This window comes from Asterias rubens, chromosome 14, assembly GCF_902459465.1.
Source record: "Asterias rubens chromosome 14, eAstRub1.3, whole genome shotgun sequence".
Taxonomy (NCBI): Eukaryota; Metazoa; Echinodermata; class Asteroidea; order Forcipulatida; family Asteriidae; genus Asterias; species Asterias rubens.
In genome coordinates this window covers 9,549,620-9,565,124 of record NC_047075.1, presented here as the reverse complement: position 1 = coordinate 9,565,124, position 15,505 = coordinate 9,549,620, and the positions used below count along the sequence as shown (strand labels likewise).

Here is a 15,505-nt window from a genome sequence, read left to right as displayed (position 1 = left end):
GGTTGTAGGTTCCAGTGGCAGCATTGAGCAATTGTTGCAGTAACTTTCTGTCCGTTTTGATAGGCTTTTGTACCGTACATAATTCGTTTGTTTGAAACATTTGCATTGTACAGATCAGAGAAAGTTTTTGCGCAATGTTTTCTTCAGGGCGTCACTAAAACCATCAGTTTCTTGAAGCAGACGGTGCTTCCAGATGGTTATTATATACTGCGTTTCATGATTTGGAGTTGTTAGAAGATCACTTTACCACAGCAACTGGTGCAATGTCTTTTGTTGTCAAAGATACCAGTGGTATCTCTCTAACAATATCAGAGTCTGTGTCATCTTCTTCGCCAAGGTTGGGTTTAGTCGGAACACATCAAATCTTACTGTTTGTTATGAAAGCTTCTAAACATCATCAACATCTCTGTCTTCTTGAGGAGTTTCATATCTGCCAGATGAACACATCCATATCGATCAAAGTTACTGTGGTCATAGATGATGGGGACGGCAGCATTACGGAAAAAGCTTCCAGATTGGTGATCAAGTATCTGTCTTTCCGAGTCCTGGATCTCAATCTCCACCATCACAATGTAATGAGACCACAGTCGGGAGTTTGGATTTCTAGAGTGCTTGTTGAATTTGTTTAAGCAGACGTAGTCCTCCCTTAAAAAAGATTTAAATCTCAAACTTTGGACTTGCCCGTCTAAGTTCATTTCTTCCTGAAGTGTATAGTGGCCGGGCAACTGTGATGATGGTATGTTTCTGACCTGTGTTATGTCCACAAACTGATTGATCAAAGTGATGAGATTGTCATTGCGGTCTGCTAGTGCCTGAAGAGTAGTGAGAATTCTTTCATCAAAGAAACTTGGCATAAAAGTATGTCAGGCTGTATTGGTTTTGGTGTGCCTGGTTACATGTAGCTCTGAAGTTAGCTTTGACTAATGGCACTCCAGATAAGAAAGTATACAATGTTCCACTGCACGATACCCCATACCCCCCATCGTAGCTACAATGTATAGGCCTACCTAGGAAAAAACAAAATTTTACTGCAAAAAGAATGTTCAACTTTGTTAATTCACTAATAAAAGTTGTGTATTTAACTGCATACATGTACTTGGAAAGATTGGGAGTGTTGAAATAACTTTGATACAAACATGCATTTTTTGAGCACGTCAAACTATACAACTACTATATCAAACTAATTGCATGAATCAGCATACGCATTTCTTGTTTCAATTTACCAATGAGGAAGGTGTAATATGAATTTAGTTTAAACTAAAACTGCCTTGGTATATTGACCTTTCACAAAAAAAGTTGTTTTCAAACATTTATATGCATTGCTGGGATAGAAAGTGCAAAAACACTGCTCAAGATACGCACTTTTTGAGAAAATTGCAATTGAAGATTTAATTTTCCTATACGTTGTGTACAAGACAAAGGATTAACTCATAATTTCACAGACTTGGCATGTCATTTTGATGATGAAATTATTTTTTATGGATAGATCTGCCGCCTGGGGTAAAATTTGGCGAAAAAATTAAAAAAAATTAAATTTTGACATTTTTGGCTTTTTTTGACCTCAATATGACCTTACACGAAGGTGGTATTTGAGTAATTTCTTTTTTCAAAAACTGCCTGGGTACATTAACCTTTCAAAAAAAAAGTTGTTTGAAACACATAACTGCACCATTGAGTGCAAAAAAAGCTGGTATACTAGAAATTTACACTTTCAAGATAATCACACTTTCACGTTTTGCTTTGCTATACGTTTGTGTACAAGGTCAAAGTTTATTCGTTAATTACATACGTTTGGCATATCAACATTAACGTAAAAATACATTTTATGGATAGGTCTATCACTTGGAATCAAATTTTGTGAAAATTTCAAAAATGCTAATTTTTTGCTTTATTTGAAACTTTGACCTTAAAATAAGTCGGTAAGACCCCACATGAAGGTGGTATTTGAATTATTATTTTTTCTCAAAAACTGCCTGGGTATATTCACCTTTCAAAAAAAGTTATTTGAAACCAATAAATGCACCAATGAGGATGGGGAGTGCAAAAACAATTGGTGTACTCAAAATGTACCCTTTTCAAGATAATCACACTTTTACACTTCGTTTTGCTATACATTTGTGCACAAGGTCAAAGTTTATACGTTAATTACATAGGTTTCTAGTATCAACATAAAGTTAAAAACACATTTCATGGATAGATCTATCAAATGTGAATAAATTTGACATAAATTATGAAAATATTGATTTTTGACCTTTTTTGACCTTTTTACCCCCAAATGACCTTAAAATTCAAAATCAAGCTGGGCATCCACCCTAATCGTCTTCCCGAGCCCATGATCCATACATCTACCATGGATGCTAGCCATTAACAAACTATGTTTTTTTTTTTTTCTAGAGCACTTTTTAAAGTTTGGCTGGTCTACTACTACAGGCACATGCGTGATCAGATCCGGGTTGTTCGTAGCCGTTAATCAAGGCGCAAACAACTTATTTTTTTTCAATCGTTATACCTGGGGTTCGTGCTTGACATCTGGGGGTACCGCGTGCGCCTTGACTATAGAGACTAGGTTATTCGCGACATCCCATCGCATACATCCCCTTCAAAATAAAAGCAAATAAAGGCGTCGGCATTCAAAGTCCAACCCCGGACTGATCCACTGTCTGTCTGTCTTTATCTGCTAGGAGGTTGTTTTTCAGCTAGCGATTTCATTGGATACATTGATGTCATGGACAGGTGCAGTGACGCAAACTTTCCCTATCGAGCTCTGTGTTTTGATTGGTCCAAATATGAATCTAGGTGAAAGGTGAAGATGGACGAGGATTGACCTACCTAGGCCACTCTCTGGCCAGTTATTGCTTGGTGTGACGTGATGTTCAGGCTGAGTCTAATTGGACCGCAAACCCACGGGCGCTACTCATCACAAAAGTATTGTAACAATGATTATTCAATACAATATTATTTTGTGTTTGTAAATGAAAATTCGCTTTAGACATAAAACCAGTCTATTAAAAATCTGAGTTTCCTGTTTCTTTGCAAACGCCGAGGCTTATCTAAATTTAAGTTGTTTTCCCCACCGCGTCGGTCCCCAATCGACGACAGCAACAGACTTGTTCAAGTTGAATTTGTCTGCAGGTTTCACATTAGACTTGTTACTAAGTCGTTGTTTGTCGCCGTTATGAAAGCCTAACTGTTTTATTTTGCAACTATATTAATTCCCGTGAGAGTGGCGTTCCGCTGTAGATATGAGTGCTCTGCTCTCACGACTACGTCAACAAGAAGGGGGCCGGGGGGGGGGGGGGGGGGGCAGTGGTCAGCATGCTGCTAGCTGCAGCAGTAATAAAATCAGTAAAGACGCGTGAGAGACTTGTCCACAAGTCTATGGTGACATCATCAATAACAACGTCAGCTCAGTAGTGCACGTTTAGTTTCGGGTGCGCTGTGTGTACAAGTTTATGAAAGAAATGCAATGTTTACAATTTAGTCATCATCTAAATCATGGCGTACGTGTGAAATGTTAAAATGTGACGACATAGGTTATTTCCGTACGTTTCGAAATGGTTAAAAGAATGTGACAGTTCAACTCGTAATGCCAGAAGAGAAGAGAAGTCAACACACACCCGTTCCGTTTTTTTGTCTTTGGGCCAGTTTTGGTTCCTGCAAAAATAGGCCTACACTGCCTACTACAGTACACTACTGTTACTACACAGCAGGCAGTTTGTCTTCACTGGTTGTATTTCGTACTCAGCCAGTATATCCTGCCAATATAGACTAGTGCAGTGAGTAGTGACACCGACAGTCAATAATAAACGTGTCTTTGTACATTGTGACAGCCAAGCAGAACGGAGTTAAAATGGAGAAGGCCAGTCTAACTAGGTAGGCAATAATATAAATACATTGGGTGCGTTCGTTTAGCTTCTCTGGGTCGACCCCGGTGTGTGGCGGTTTTTTTTCCAGGACGAACGTGTGCAGATAATTACCCACGTTCGTCCTGGAAAAAAACCCACCACACACCAGGGTCGACCAAGGGAAGCTAAACGAACGCACACAATAATAATGAATATAGCCCCACTATTTTTTTTTTTTTTTGGGGGGGGGTGGCTGTTTGCTCAGGTATTTGATTCTTAGGAAAAGTTTCCATATGGCGCCACCACTTTTTTATTCGAAATAAAATAATATAGTATCTAATTTACCTGATTGATATATCCCTTTTTGTAAAAATGAGTGAAAAAGTGGTGGCGCCATACGGAAAGTTATCCGATTCTTATAATTTACAGTGCATTTTCTGAAGTCGAACTCGCTCCCAGTTGTGGTGTTGGCCGCCCCAACCTTAGAGTCCGTTAGGCAATGTTAGGGGAGGAGTTGCATCAAGTCTATTATACTAGCAGCAGCCCAGTTTTACTTGCACTTTGTCTAGCAGTAGCACCAGTTCAGTTCCAGTTGTATTGTCTTCATCACCTTCAGTTTCTTCAGTTTTATTTTTTTGAAATTTCTAATGGCACTTTTGTGTCCGATCCGATCTGCACACTACATCAACAATCACGCTACCTTGGCCTAACGTCCTCACTTAAAGCCATTATACACTTTCGGAACAGAAACAAAAAATAAAAGTTCACAAATTTACAAATAACTTACAGGGTTTACAGAAGGTTAAAGTAAACGACTTCTCATGAAATAGTATTCCATGAAATGCTTTATTTGTTGAGAAAACATTGAAACAATTATCAATTCTCGACAACGAGAATTACGGATTTATAGCCTAGTAAACACATGTCATGACACAGCGAAACGTGCGGAAACAAGGGTGGGTTTTCCTGTTATTTTCTCCCGACTCCGATGACCGATTGAGCCTAAATTATCACAGGTTTGTTATTTTATAGGCCTATAGAAGTTGTGATACACGAAGTGTGGGCCTTAGACAGTACCGTTTACCGAAAGTGTCCAATGGCTTTTAAGGATTCTGCCGAGTAACCAACGTAAACGTAAACACAAGGGCTTTGGGTGATGAGGAGGGTGCTCTATAATAGTAATCAACATTTTTCCTATTGTTTCTTTATTATTCAGAACTTTACAGGTGTTATCAAAAAGCTCATCAGAGTGGCCAGTCCCAGTGAAGACCGATATCATACCACCTGGCTATAAGGAAGGACAGAAACTTGCATTCACACTGGACAATGTCTTCACCAAGGAGGTAATTGTGGCGACTATTGGTAATTGTCAAAGACTAGCCTCCACATAGTTAAAATAACAAACCTGTGAAAATTTGAGCTCAATCAGTCATCGGACTTGCGAGATAATAATGAAAGAAAAAAACATTTAGCGTTTAGATGGTTGATTTCAAGACCTCAAGTTCTAAATCTGAGGTCTCAAAAAATCAAATTCGTGGAAAATTACTTCTATCTCAAAAACCATGGCACTTCAGAGGGAGCCGTGTCTCACAATGTGTTATACTATCAACCTCATGCTAATAATTATTTTAGATAATTAATTTTGTTGAGTAATTACCAATAGTGTCCACTGCCTTTAAATGATTTCCATTAAAGGCAGTGGACACTATTGGTAATAACTCAAATTAATAAATACCTTGGACGGTTTTAAGTCTCTGATTGGTCAAAACCCGGTCACATGTGGGAGTGTTAACGGTGGTATAAAGACCGGCTTTGGAAAATAGCGAATAAGTGGCCACTAAATCAGCATACATTGTGTAAACCTTGCGCGTTTCACTGTATCGCACGCTCATTTATATCCCTGTAAGTTTCATTGCAACTTCGCGCACTTACGCGTACGCGCGCTGAAAATGTGTCAATTTTGTGTAACATGTGCGCGCGTATAAACTGACGCCGAGCTCATGCGCGCGTTTTAATGCACAAGGAACAGCTATCATCCAATCACTTGCCTCCTTTGACCCCAGTGAAGGCACTGAACAGATCATTATTTAAAAGAGTCACTGGTCTCAAAGATCATTAATGTGATTAACGCACGAAAGAGATGGGAACCATCAAAAGCTCAAAAATGGCCCCTGAACATGTCTGGAAGTACCGCCGAGAGAAAAGTCACAAAATTTAGACAATTTTAGCCGTTTAATTCGCTAAAAAAGGTATTTATTAATGGGAATAACAGTGCGAGTACCCGGTCTTCACTGCATGGTAATGACCTTGGTTGGTGGCTGGCGCTGTTAATGGACCTCGCCTCCGGCTTGGTCCGTTAACAGCACCAGCCACCAACGTGGTCATTACCACGCAGTAAAGACCTTGGTTGGTGGCTGGCGCTGTTAACGAACCTCGCCTCCGGCTCGGTCAACAGCGCCAACTCGGTCATTACCACGCAGTAAAGACCGGGTACTCGCACTGTTATTCCCTAAATAATTAATAGCAGAAAACCTCACTTGGTATGAGTAATGGGGAGAGGTTGATAGTGTAAAACATTGTGAGAAACGGCTCCCTCTGAAGTAAAGTAGTTTTCGAGAAAGAAGTAATTTTCCACGAATTTGATTTCGAGACCTCAAGTTTAGAATTTGAGTTCCGAAATCAAGTGTTTGAAAGTCCAAACTTCGTGTTACAAGGGTGTTTTTTCTTCCATTATTATCTCGCAACTCTGACGACCAATTGAGCTCAAATTTTCAGAGGTTTGATATTTAATGAATATGTTGAGATACAACAAGTGAGAAGACTTGTCTTTTTGTTAATACTCCATCACATTTTAGTGCTGCGCTGCATTTGTGTCATCGTACTTAATAATTGGTTTGACCATGGAGGAAGGAAGAGAAGGAGCTCGAACGACCTGCAAAACCGCAGAGTAACAAAAGATTACCCTGACAATGCCCCTGTCTGACCAGTGGAAAAAGATAGGAGACCTCCAGCTGGACGGCCGATTAACGAGCAGGATTAGATCTCTTTGTTCAGAAGGTGTGGTAGCGCCAGACTGCGCCGTTGCCTTCGTGTTAAGTCGAATCATTGGAGACAAGACATGTGAATATACATGTTTTCATTTAACGTTTGTGGTGTTTCACGGAAACATTACGGCATATTTTTACATTTCTTTTGTAAATTTCGGTAGCTAGCGGTGGTTCAAAATTTGGGTGTTAGCACATGAGGGTGGTTGGTATTCAATTGTTTTTCGATTTGGGGGCGAAAGTGTGCACAGTTTTTGTCAGGTCTCAAAAAAAAATTCTTTTCTTCTGTATTATATTCATACGACATAGTTCAGTGAAGAACCAAGTGCGCACGCGCAAACTCACATACGCCAGGTCGCCCATTGTCTGTATAAGGTATGTGGGTGATTACGAGGTGTCGTTAAGCAACCGCGGTACCACAGGTTCGACTTTTGAAGTCCCTTCGTTGGAGCTCCTTCTCTTCCTTCCTCCATGGTTTGACAGAGTAAGTTTTTCACTCATCCGTATTTTAAATGAAAACAGGGATGCATTTCAACTCTGAACTAGCCAGTAAAACCATTTGGAGTGAATTTTGGCTTGTCCAGTAAAAAGTGTTGACCCATGGGTGTGACATGCGAGCTTGCACCTGATCTTATAAGACAGTTTTTTTTTATTCCTATTGGTCGAGAGCAACGACTGAAACAGTTGTGCCACATCACGCGATACGCGCAACGCGCACAGCATTTCCTTTAAGGAGTTGTTTACCCGAGGGCGGCGGAGGGCTTTACCATTTCATAGCTGGAGGGGTGTTGTGTTGAAAGAAATCATTGAACAATTATAGTTTTTGCATTTATTTTACTTTTTGACCATAAGTGTTGATGTTGTTGAACGAAAAGGTAATTATGAATGGGAATCAAAGTGTGTTGAATCGGTTTTTAACTAGTGGTTTAAACCCCCCGAGGCCTGGTTATTTATAATTTAACTCGACTTCGACTCGGTAAAATTATCAAGGACCGGTCCAGGCCTCGTTGGGATTAAACCACTATTTAACCTCTTCACCACACATTGATTCCCTTATTTGGCCAACGGACCACTGACTGTAAAGAGTGAGCGCTGTTTACATGTAGCTCTGAACTTTGCCCTTGTGTGGATCAAATCCCATCATACTTTAAAGTTGCCATCATCCATGGGAGTGATTTTGGGTGAGAGTTCAGAATTTAATGTTTTGCCACAGACTCGCTGTGATCATGTGGTCGTGGACAGTGCCCCTTTAAGCAATGCCTCAATTTTTCCTCCCGAAAACCTACAGGAATGTGATGAGCTTATCCGTGTGTCTGAGGAACGAGGCTACGAGCAAGCCCTTGTCAATATTGGTATGGGAAGGTGAGAGTTCAACCTTGATCTTTATTTAACCCCTCCCCTGAAGGAGTCGTTCATTGATATCCTAAACTGGAAAATTCCATAACTAAGAGGGGGTCAGTTCCCAGACTTGTGTTTTTGTTTTTTGGGTTTTTTCAAAATGTAATTTGGATAGTATGTTTTTGACCATTTACTCCCGATATGAGTGCAGATATTTTTCAGCCCCCCTTAAAAAAAATATGCCAAGATGTGGGACCTGACTCCCCTCTTAGGCATGTGGAATGGTCCAGTCTAAGTTATCAAGTTCAGACTTTTGCTGTGTTCAACTCAAAAACTTGGAAAACTATTTCAAATTTTAGGCGGTAACTTGTGACTAAGCAAGTCATTTTACCAAACATTATTCAAATCTACCTTACTTTGCAAGTTTCAAATTGCTTATTTGATGAAAATCATTTAAAATAAAATTCAACATTACAACACAGGATTGTCTTACTAGGTCTATTAGCTAAATCACCTTGTTTACAAAATGTAGTATCAAAGAATAGTAAAAGAGGTTAGTTTTGCAATGGGATAAAGAATATAATTTTGTTGTATCCTTATTACACCAGTGTATTGAGCACAATCAGTTCTTTTCGAGCCGGTGAAAAAGACAACCCAAGGCAAATCACTCGAGGGGGATTTGAACCCTCGACCTTTGCATTGCTAGAACAGTTTGTATCATTTATTTTCTTTGTTTGTCTATTTATTACCTTTTTAGGCAGAAGCTGATGCCTAATGTTCGCAACAACTTCCGGTGTATTATTGATTCTGAAGAGATAGCTCATGCATTTTGGGAAAGGATTACAGAGTTCATTCCGCAGACCATGGGGAAATTCGGCAGCACGAAAATAGCATTGAACGAAAGGTTAGTAACAAAAAGTTGGATATAAACCCATTTTGACTGCCCATATCACTACCTGCGCCTTGTGTGTTATGTCATGCGCCGAGTTTGCTTGAAGATAATCTACGTTATCACACGCGCTCTAGTGGAATGCAAACAAATAGCGTTTACGGAGATGATTCCACAGACCATGGGGAAATTCGGCAGCACGAAATTAGCTTTGAACATGTTGAACGAAAGGTTAGTAACAAAATGAAGAACATCCGAAGAGGTCTATAAAAAGGAATGCTCTACTCAATCCACTGTCACAATCTTGCCTTGTATTCACTAAAGTTGAACTCTTTCTTGGGTTATGGGGTTTGAGGCATTGCACAGTCAGTTGTGTCCATATCAACTTTGCTGTGTAGTGTTGCTGTTTGAGCAGTACTGACTCTACACTGAAAGGATGGCCTGGCGCGTAGCCGAGCAAATAGATGCTCTTGTGTTTCTGTTCAGCATCAGAGTGTGGGTTCGAGTCCCGGTCTTGACACTTGTGTCCCTGAGCCAGACACTTAGCCATTATTGCTGCGCCCCTAGGATGGGACATAAAGCTGTTGGTCCTGTGTGTTGTGTAATGCATGTAAAAGAACCTGCTACATTCTGTCTAAGGTTCCTGTTTGTTCAAGCACTGAGTACCATAGACATGTGTGGTATGGAAAGACTACTATTTAGCCTGGTTCATACTTACTGTGAATCCTTCGTGTGGAAAGGGAGTGCATACTGATTGTTGCGTCACCAAAACTGGCTTCGCATTCGCAGGAAGTATGAACTGGGCTTATCAGTGGTGTAGGGCTCAAGATCTGGGCCCAATTTCATAGAGATGCTTAAAGGCAGTGGACACTATTGGTAATTACTCAAAATAATTGTTAGCATAAAACCTTTCTTGGTGACGAGTGATGGGGAGAGGTCGAGTGTATAAAACATTGTGGGAAACGGCTCCCTCTGAAGTGACATAGTTTTTGAGAAAAGAAGTAATTTTCCACGAATTTGATTTCGAGACCTCAGATTTAGAACTTGAGGTCTCGAAATCAACCATCTAAACGCACACAACTTCGTGTGACAAGGGTGTTTTTTCTTTCATTATTATCTCGCAAGTTTGATGACCGATTGAGCTCAAATTTTCACAGGTTTGTTATTTTATGCATGTTGAGATACACCAACTGTGAAGGCTAGTCTTTGACAATTACCAATAGTGTCCACTGCCTTTAAAGGCAGAAAATATTGGTAAACAATTTTCTGCTACGCATAATGAGCAGGTTACCAGTCAAAAATTGTACATGTGACATGTTAGTTTGGCTGGTAACCTTATTCCTGTTAAGCAACATTTTATTGTGCTTAGCTACTTTTGTGTGCTTTCAGATGCCTAATAAAAGGCTTAAGCTGAAATCTGTTATTATTCGAGTGAGAAATTACCTCCTTCTCAAAAACTACATTACTTCAGAGGGTGCTTGTTTCTTACAAGCTTTTATACTATCATAAGCTCTCCATTGCTTGTTACCAAAGAAGTTTTTATACTAACAATTGTTTTGAGTAATTACCAATAGTGTCCATGCCTTTCAACTTTGTCATACTCAGCTTCATCACTTTTTGTTTTTATTTCGCAGACTCCGATTTCTCCGCTATGTCCCTGGAGAATACTTTAAGCCGCATCATGACGGCATTTATCAACGAGACAACGGTGAAGCTTCTCTCATCACCGTACAAATCTATCTGAATGAGGTAATGTAATGCAGCTTGTTTCACATTAAAGGAACATGTTGCCTTGGATCGGTCGAGTTGGTCTTTGAAAAGCATTTGAACCCGTTTGTTATGAAATACATTATGGTTAGAAAGATATTTTAAAAGTGGAATATAACGATCCACACAAGTGTTACTCTAAATTGCACGATTTTCTTTTTACGTTGCGAACTAACACGCGGGCAAATTTATGGGGCCAATTTATGGAGTCAAATTTTGACTCCACAAAATGGCCGACCATGTTCTTTCGCATCTTAAACGGAAAATCGTGCAATTTCGAGGCATGTTTGTGTGGCTCATTATTTTCTACTTTCTAAAATTACCTAACTACCCATTGGCATTTCATAACAAACGGTTTCAAACGCTTTACCGTAACCAACTTTGATCAAAGATAACGTGTTCCTTTAAGCCGGTGTTCATTTATTTATGAAGCAAAATGAGTCGATTGTCGAATCAGGGTCTTGTTTTATACATTAGAGCTTTTTATAATCTATACTTAAGGAGCTGAACACTTGTGGTAATTGTCAAAGACCAATCACCTCAGTTGGTGTATCCTAATAAATGCATAAAATGACAAACCTGTGAAAATTTTAACTCAATTGGTCGTTGAAATTGCGAGAAGATAATGAAGAAAAAAAACCTGATTCCACAAGTGTGTGCTATTAGATGTAGGCCTTTGGCGAATTATTCGAATATCCGGTTAATGGCGAATAGGTTTTCCTATCCGTAACCGCGAATGCCTTTTTTTTCTTAACCGGATATCCGCATAGGGCGCGAATACCTATTTACAAACCGGATAATTCTGTAAAACCGAGTAACCGGATATTCTTTAATATTCGAAGATCCGCGGACGTCGGGCGACAACTGATATGAATGTTTTGTCTGAATCCTTATGAAACTTCTATTAAGACAGCATAAAACAGCATAAATTAAGTATTTAACTATGCTCACCTCCGTGAAGAGTTAAAACAATGACATTTCTCACGTAATTTGTTCAAAGATTACAAAAGTTTTCCTTCACGTAGAGTCAATCACGATCAAAAGAAAAAGCAAATCGCCATCTTTAAATTAGATCCGGTCATTTTTATGAATGAACCGAGTGACACTGTCTAAAACTAATACCGATCCGCCCATAAGATCTCATTCACAAACGAACAGCGCCCTCTAGCGGCAAAAAAGCGGTTATTTCGGATAGTTGGCCAGCGATATCCGAATAACAAAATTTCATTTTTCGCCCGGCACTAATTAGATGCCTGATGTATAGAATTCAATTGAAATATTTTAGTGAGAAATTACTTCTTTCTCAAAAACTACGTTACTACAGAGGGACCCGTTTCTCACAATGTTTTTTACTATCAACAGCTCTCAATTGTTTGTTACCAAGTAAGTTAATATACTGACAATTAATTTGAGTAATTGCCAATAGTGACCAGTGACTTTAAACGTGACGTATTTTTATTGACAGGGTTTTCAAGGAGGCAGTACAACGTTTCTCTCCATGGATGAATTTGAGAGAGTCGAGTGCGTTCCCAAAACAGGTGAGTTCATTCCATAGGTTTAAAAACATGTAAAATACAAACTGTAGGCCTGGGCGACTGGGGCGACTAGTGTTGCTTCTTGCGACTATTAAAGGGACATGTTGCCACAGAAAAAGCCCTATCACCAAATGTAGTCATCATTTTACCAGAAGGATACTCCAAGAAAATACCATTATTCCCTGACCTAAGTTTATAAGAAGATACTTTCCGGATGGAAACAAGATCCTGTATGTACTTTGGAGAAAGACCATGAAGAGCTTTAAATGTCAACAACGGGATTTTAAAATGAATCCTGTACAAAACAGGCTTCTTACAAAGTACATTGCATTGCCATCAGTTTTCAGGGTTGTGATATATTTGCTTTGGCCCACTTGGTTACACCCAGCTCATAAATATTAAGTACTGTCTACTTTGCATACAGCTCATGTCAAAGGTCACACCATGACCTGCATTCCCAGGTATAGTTAATAAAACGTTTTTCCAGTATGGCAGCTCCTTTGCGCAGTGTGTGTCTACCATCCCACGCGAAATACACTACAAGGGTCATGTCCAAATGTAAACAGACCCTTCACAGGCACTGGACACTATTGGTAAATGTCACTTGGTGTATCTCAACATATATACTATGCACAAATAACAAACTTGTGAAAATATTTGGACTCAATTGGTCGTCGAAGTTGCGAGAGAATAACGTAAGAAAAAAACACTCCTATCACACAAGTTGTGTGTTTTAAGTTGCTTGAATTCGAGAGATGAGCTGAGGTCTTGAATTCAATTTCAAATTTTTAGTGAGAAGTTTCTTCTTTTTAAAAAACTACGCTACTTCACAGGGAGTCTTTTCTCACAATGTTTATATTATATAACTGACATACAGAATCAGATCTTTGTCATTTGATTGGTTGAACTTACTTCACGTGACATTCACTATTACTCCAATCTGCACCGGTGATCAAAAAGACCTATTCGCCCATGGGGAATAGCATTTCCCATTCAACAGTTAGGATCATCCTTGTTCCCAATGTTTTTGAGCAGTACAGCGCCGCCGCGCCGCTGCTAAAACAAATGAGCACCTGTGCAAAAGGTTGTGATCCGATTTGTGCATTGTTGCCACTACCGCGGCGCTATATGATTTTTGGTTGTCAGTAATTTGTGTGATTTTTCATAATGTTATGATTTAAAATACATCAAATGACAAGGATATTATGTCAGTTATATAAAACAAATATTGAGTGGCTTTAATTCATGGAATGGAAGGAATATTATCGCTCGGTATTTTGACTGTTCCATTCTACTCTGAGCCACTCAATATTTCTATACTATTAACAGCTCTCCATTGCTCATTACCAAGTAAGTTTTTACGCTAACAATTTTTTTGAGTAATTACCACCGGTGTCCAGTGCCTTTAAGTAGTATTATAAATACCATTATGTTTTCATTTTATAAAAATTAAATATTGATTCATTTCAGGGCGTGTTCTTATCTTTGAGCATCGTATCTACCATGAAGGGTCGCTACTGAAGAAAGGAAAGAAGTACGCAATCAGAACTGACGTCATGTACACACCGGCAGATTACAAATCTCCAAATCCAGACACGTTTGATGGGTAAAGAGCCGTTATCCGTATATTTTAAGTTATCACACAAGCGCGATTGGAATACCGAAAAATATAGCGTTTCTGCGTTTTGGTATGGGATGCAGACGTGCTACATTTTTCCGTTTTTCCACGAGCGCGTGTGTGATAACATATTTGTCTTCAAGCAAACTTGGCGTGTGACATAGAACCAACAAGATAGAGGTAGTGATATTAGTCATGCAACTTCGGTTTATATCACCAGTCCATTCTGCAAATCTGATTGGAGGATTAGCGCGAACTTAAAGATAAAGACTGTAATAATAATTTGGGAGGCTAATCATCCTTACTCACAGTTCAGAGCTTAATCACAATGGACGCGGCTACAACATGTTTCGAGAAGCGGGCATGCAAGGGCGCCTTAGGCAGCCAGCCACATCAACCCATAGAACCGGAGCACAGCCAGAGATCAAAAGGGTTTTGACTTTAAAGGGGGTATAACCCTGTCTCAGCCCCAGGAGTAGTGGCAAAGGCCCCTTGAAAAAAAAATTGATTGTAGCCCACACCTTGAAGTGGCCTGCAGGCCTTGTGTGTTAGGCGACTTGCGGAAAAAAAAACAAATTTAAACAAAAAATACGGAAAAAGAATTTTTGGGTTTGACCACAAAAACTCAGAGACCACAGGGTACCGAGACCTGAGACTGGCAAAACTGGTCTCCAGACCTACAACACTGGTAAACAAGTTACTTTAGCTTAGAGTGTGCAAATCTCATCTTATACATAACATTTGTTTCAATAATTCTCATCAATAATATGCAGTTTGTAATTTGGAAATTAGAATTGAATATTGTTTTTTAGTATTACCAAAAAGCTCCGTATTTACTTTGGCTACAAAACTGGGTGTGCCTCATTGAATAACTTGGGTCATTTAACTTAAAGGCAGTGGACACTATTGGTACATAGTCAAAATAATTATCGGCATAAAACCTCACTTGGTAACGAGTACTGGTGAGAGGTTGATAGTATAAAACAATGTGAGAAACAGCTCCCTCTGAAGTGACGTAGTCTTCACGAGAGAGGTAATTTTCCACGAATTTGATTTCGAGACCTGAAGTTTAGAATTTGAGGGCTCGAAATCAACCATCTAAAAGCACACAGCTTCGTGTGACATGGGTGTTTTTTTCTTTCATCTCGCAACTCCAACGAGCAACCGCGCTCAAATTTTTACATGTTTCTTATTTAAGGAATAATGTTGATATACACCAAGTGAGAAGACTGGTCTTTGACAGTTACCAATAGTACCCACTGTCTTTAAATAGCCAAGGTATCATGTTTTAACTTGTGAAATTTTGAAGTTTTGAACATATTATTATTCAAGGAATATGTTGATATACACCAAGTGAGAAGACTGGTCTTTGACAGTTACCAATAGTACCCACTGTCTTTAAATAGCCAAGGTATCATGTTTTAAATTGTGAAATTTTGAAGTTTTGAACATATTATTATTCAAGGAAT

At 39.3% G+C, this 15,505-nt stretch overlaps 1 protein-coding gene across 1 annotated transcript; it reads left to right on the top strand.

Annotated features, from left to right (window-relative positions):
- The first annotated feature begins 3,415 nt into the window (after positions 1 to 3,415).
- On the top strand, positions 3,416 to 14,993 carry LOC117299709. Its single transcript, XM_033783264.1, has 7 exons — positions 3,416 to 3,873; positions 5,062 to 5,188; positions 8,178 to 8,251; positions 8,985 to 9,131; positions 10,751 to 10,865; positions 12,349 to 12,421; positions 13,889 to 14,993. Exons 1-7 carry the CDS (start codon positions 3,851 to 3,853, stop codon positions 14,026 to 14,028), a joined length of 699 nt encoding a protein of 232 aa, XP_033639155.1. The 5' UTR covers positions 3,416 to 3,850; the 3' UTR covers positions 14,029 to 14,993.
- Positions 14,994 to 15,505: the final 512 nt, after the last annotated feature.

What these genes read in the sequence shown, in the direction of transcription:
- LOC117299709 (XM_033783264.1), top strand. Translation starts at nt 3,851, where the DNA reads ATGGAGAAGGCCAGTCTAACTAG. An exon ending in GAGAAGGCCAGTCTAACTAG is followed by an intron (nt 3,874 to 5,061) that starts GTAGGCAATAAT and finishes TTTATTATTCAG; the next exon opens with AACTTTACAGGTGTTATCAA. An exon ending in AAAATAGCATTGAACGAAAG is followed by an intron (nt 9,132 to 10,750) that starts GTTAGTAACAAA and finishes TTTATTTCGCAG; the next exon opens with ACTCCGATTTCTCCGCTATG.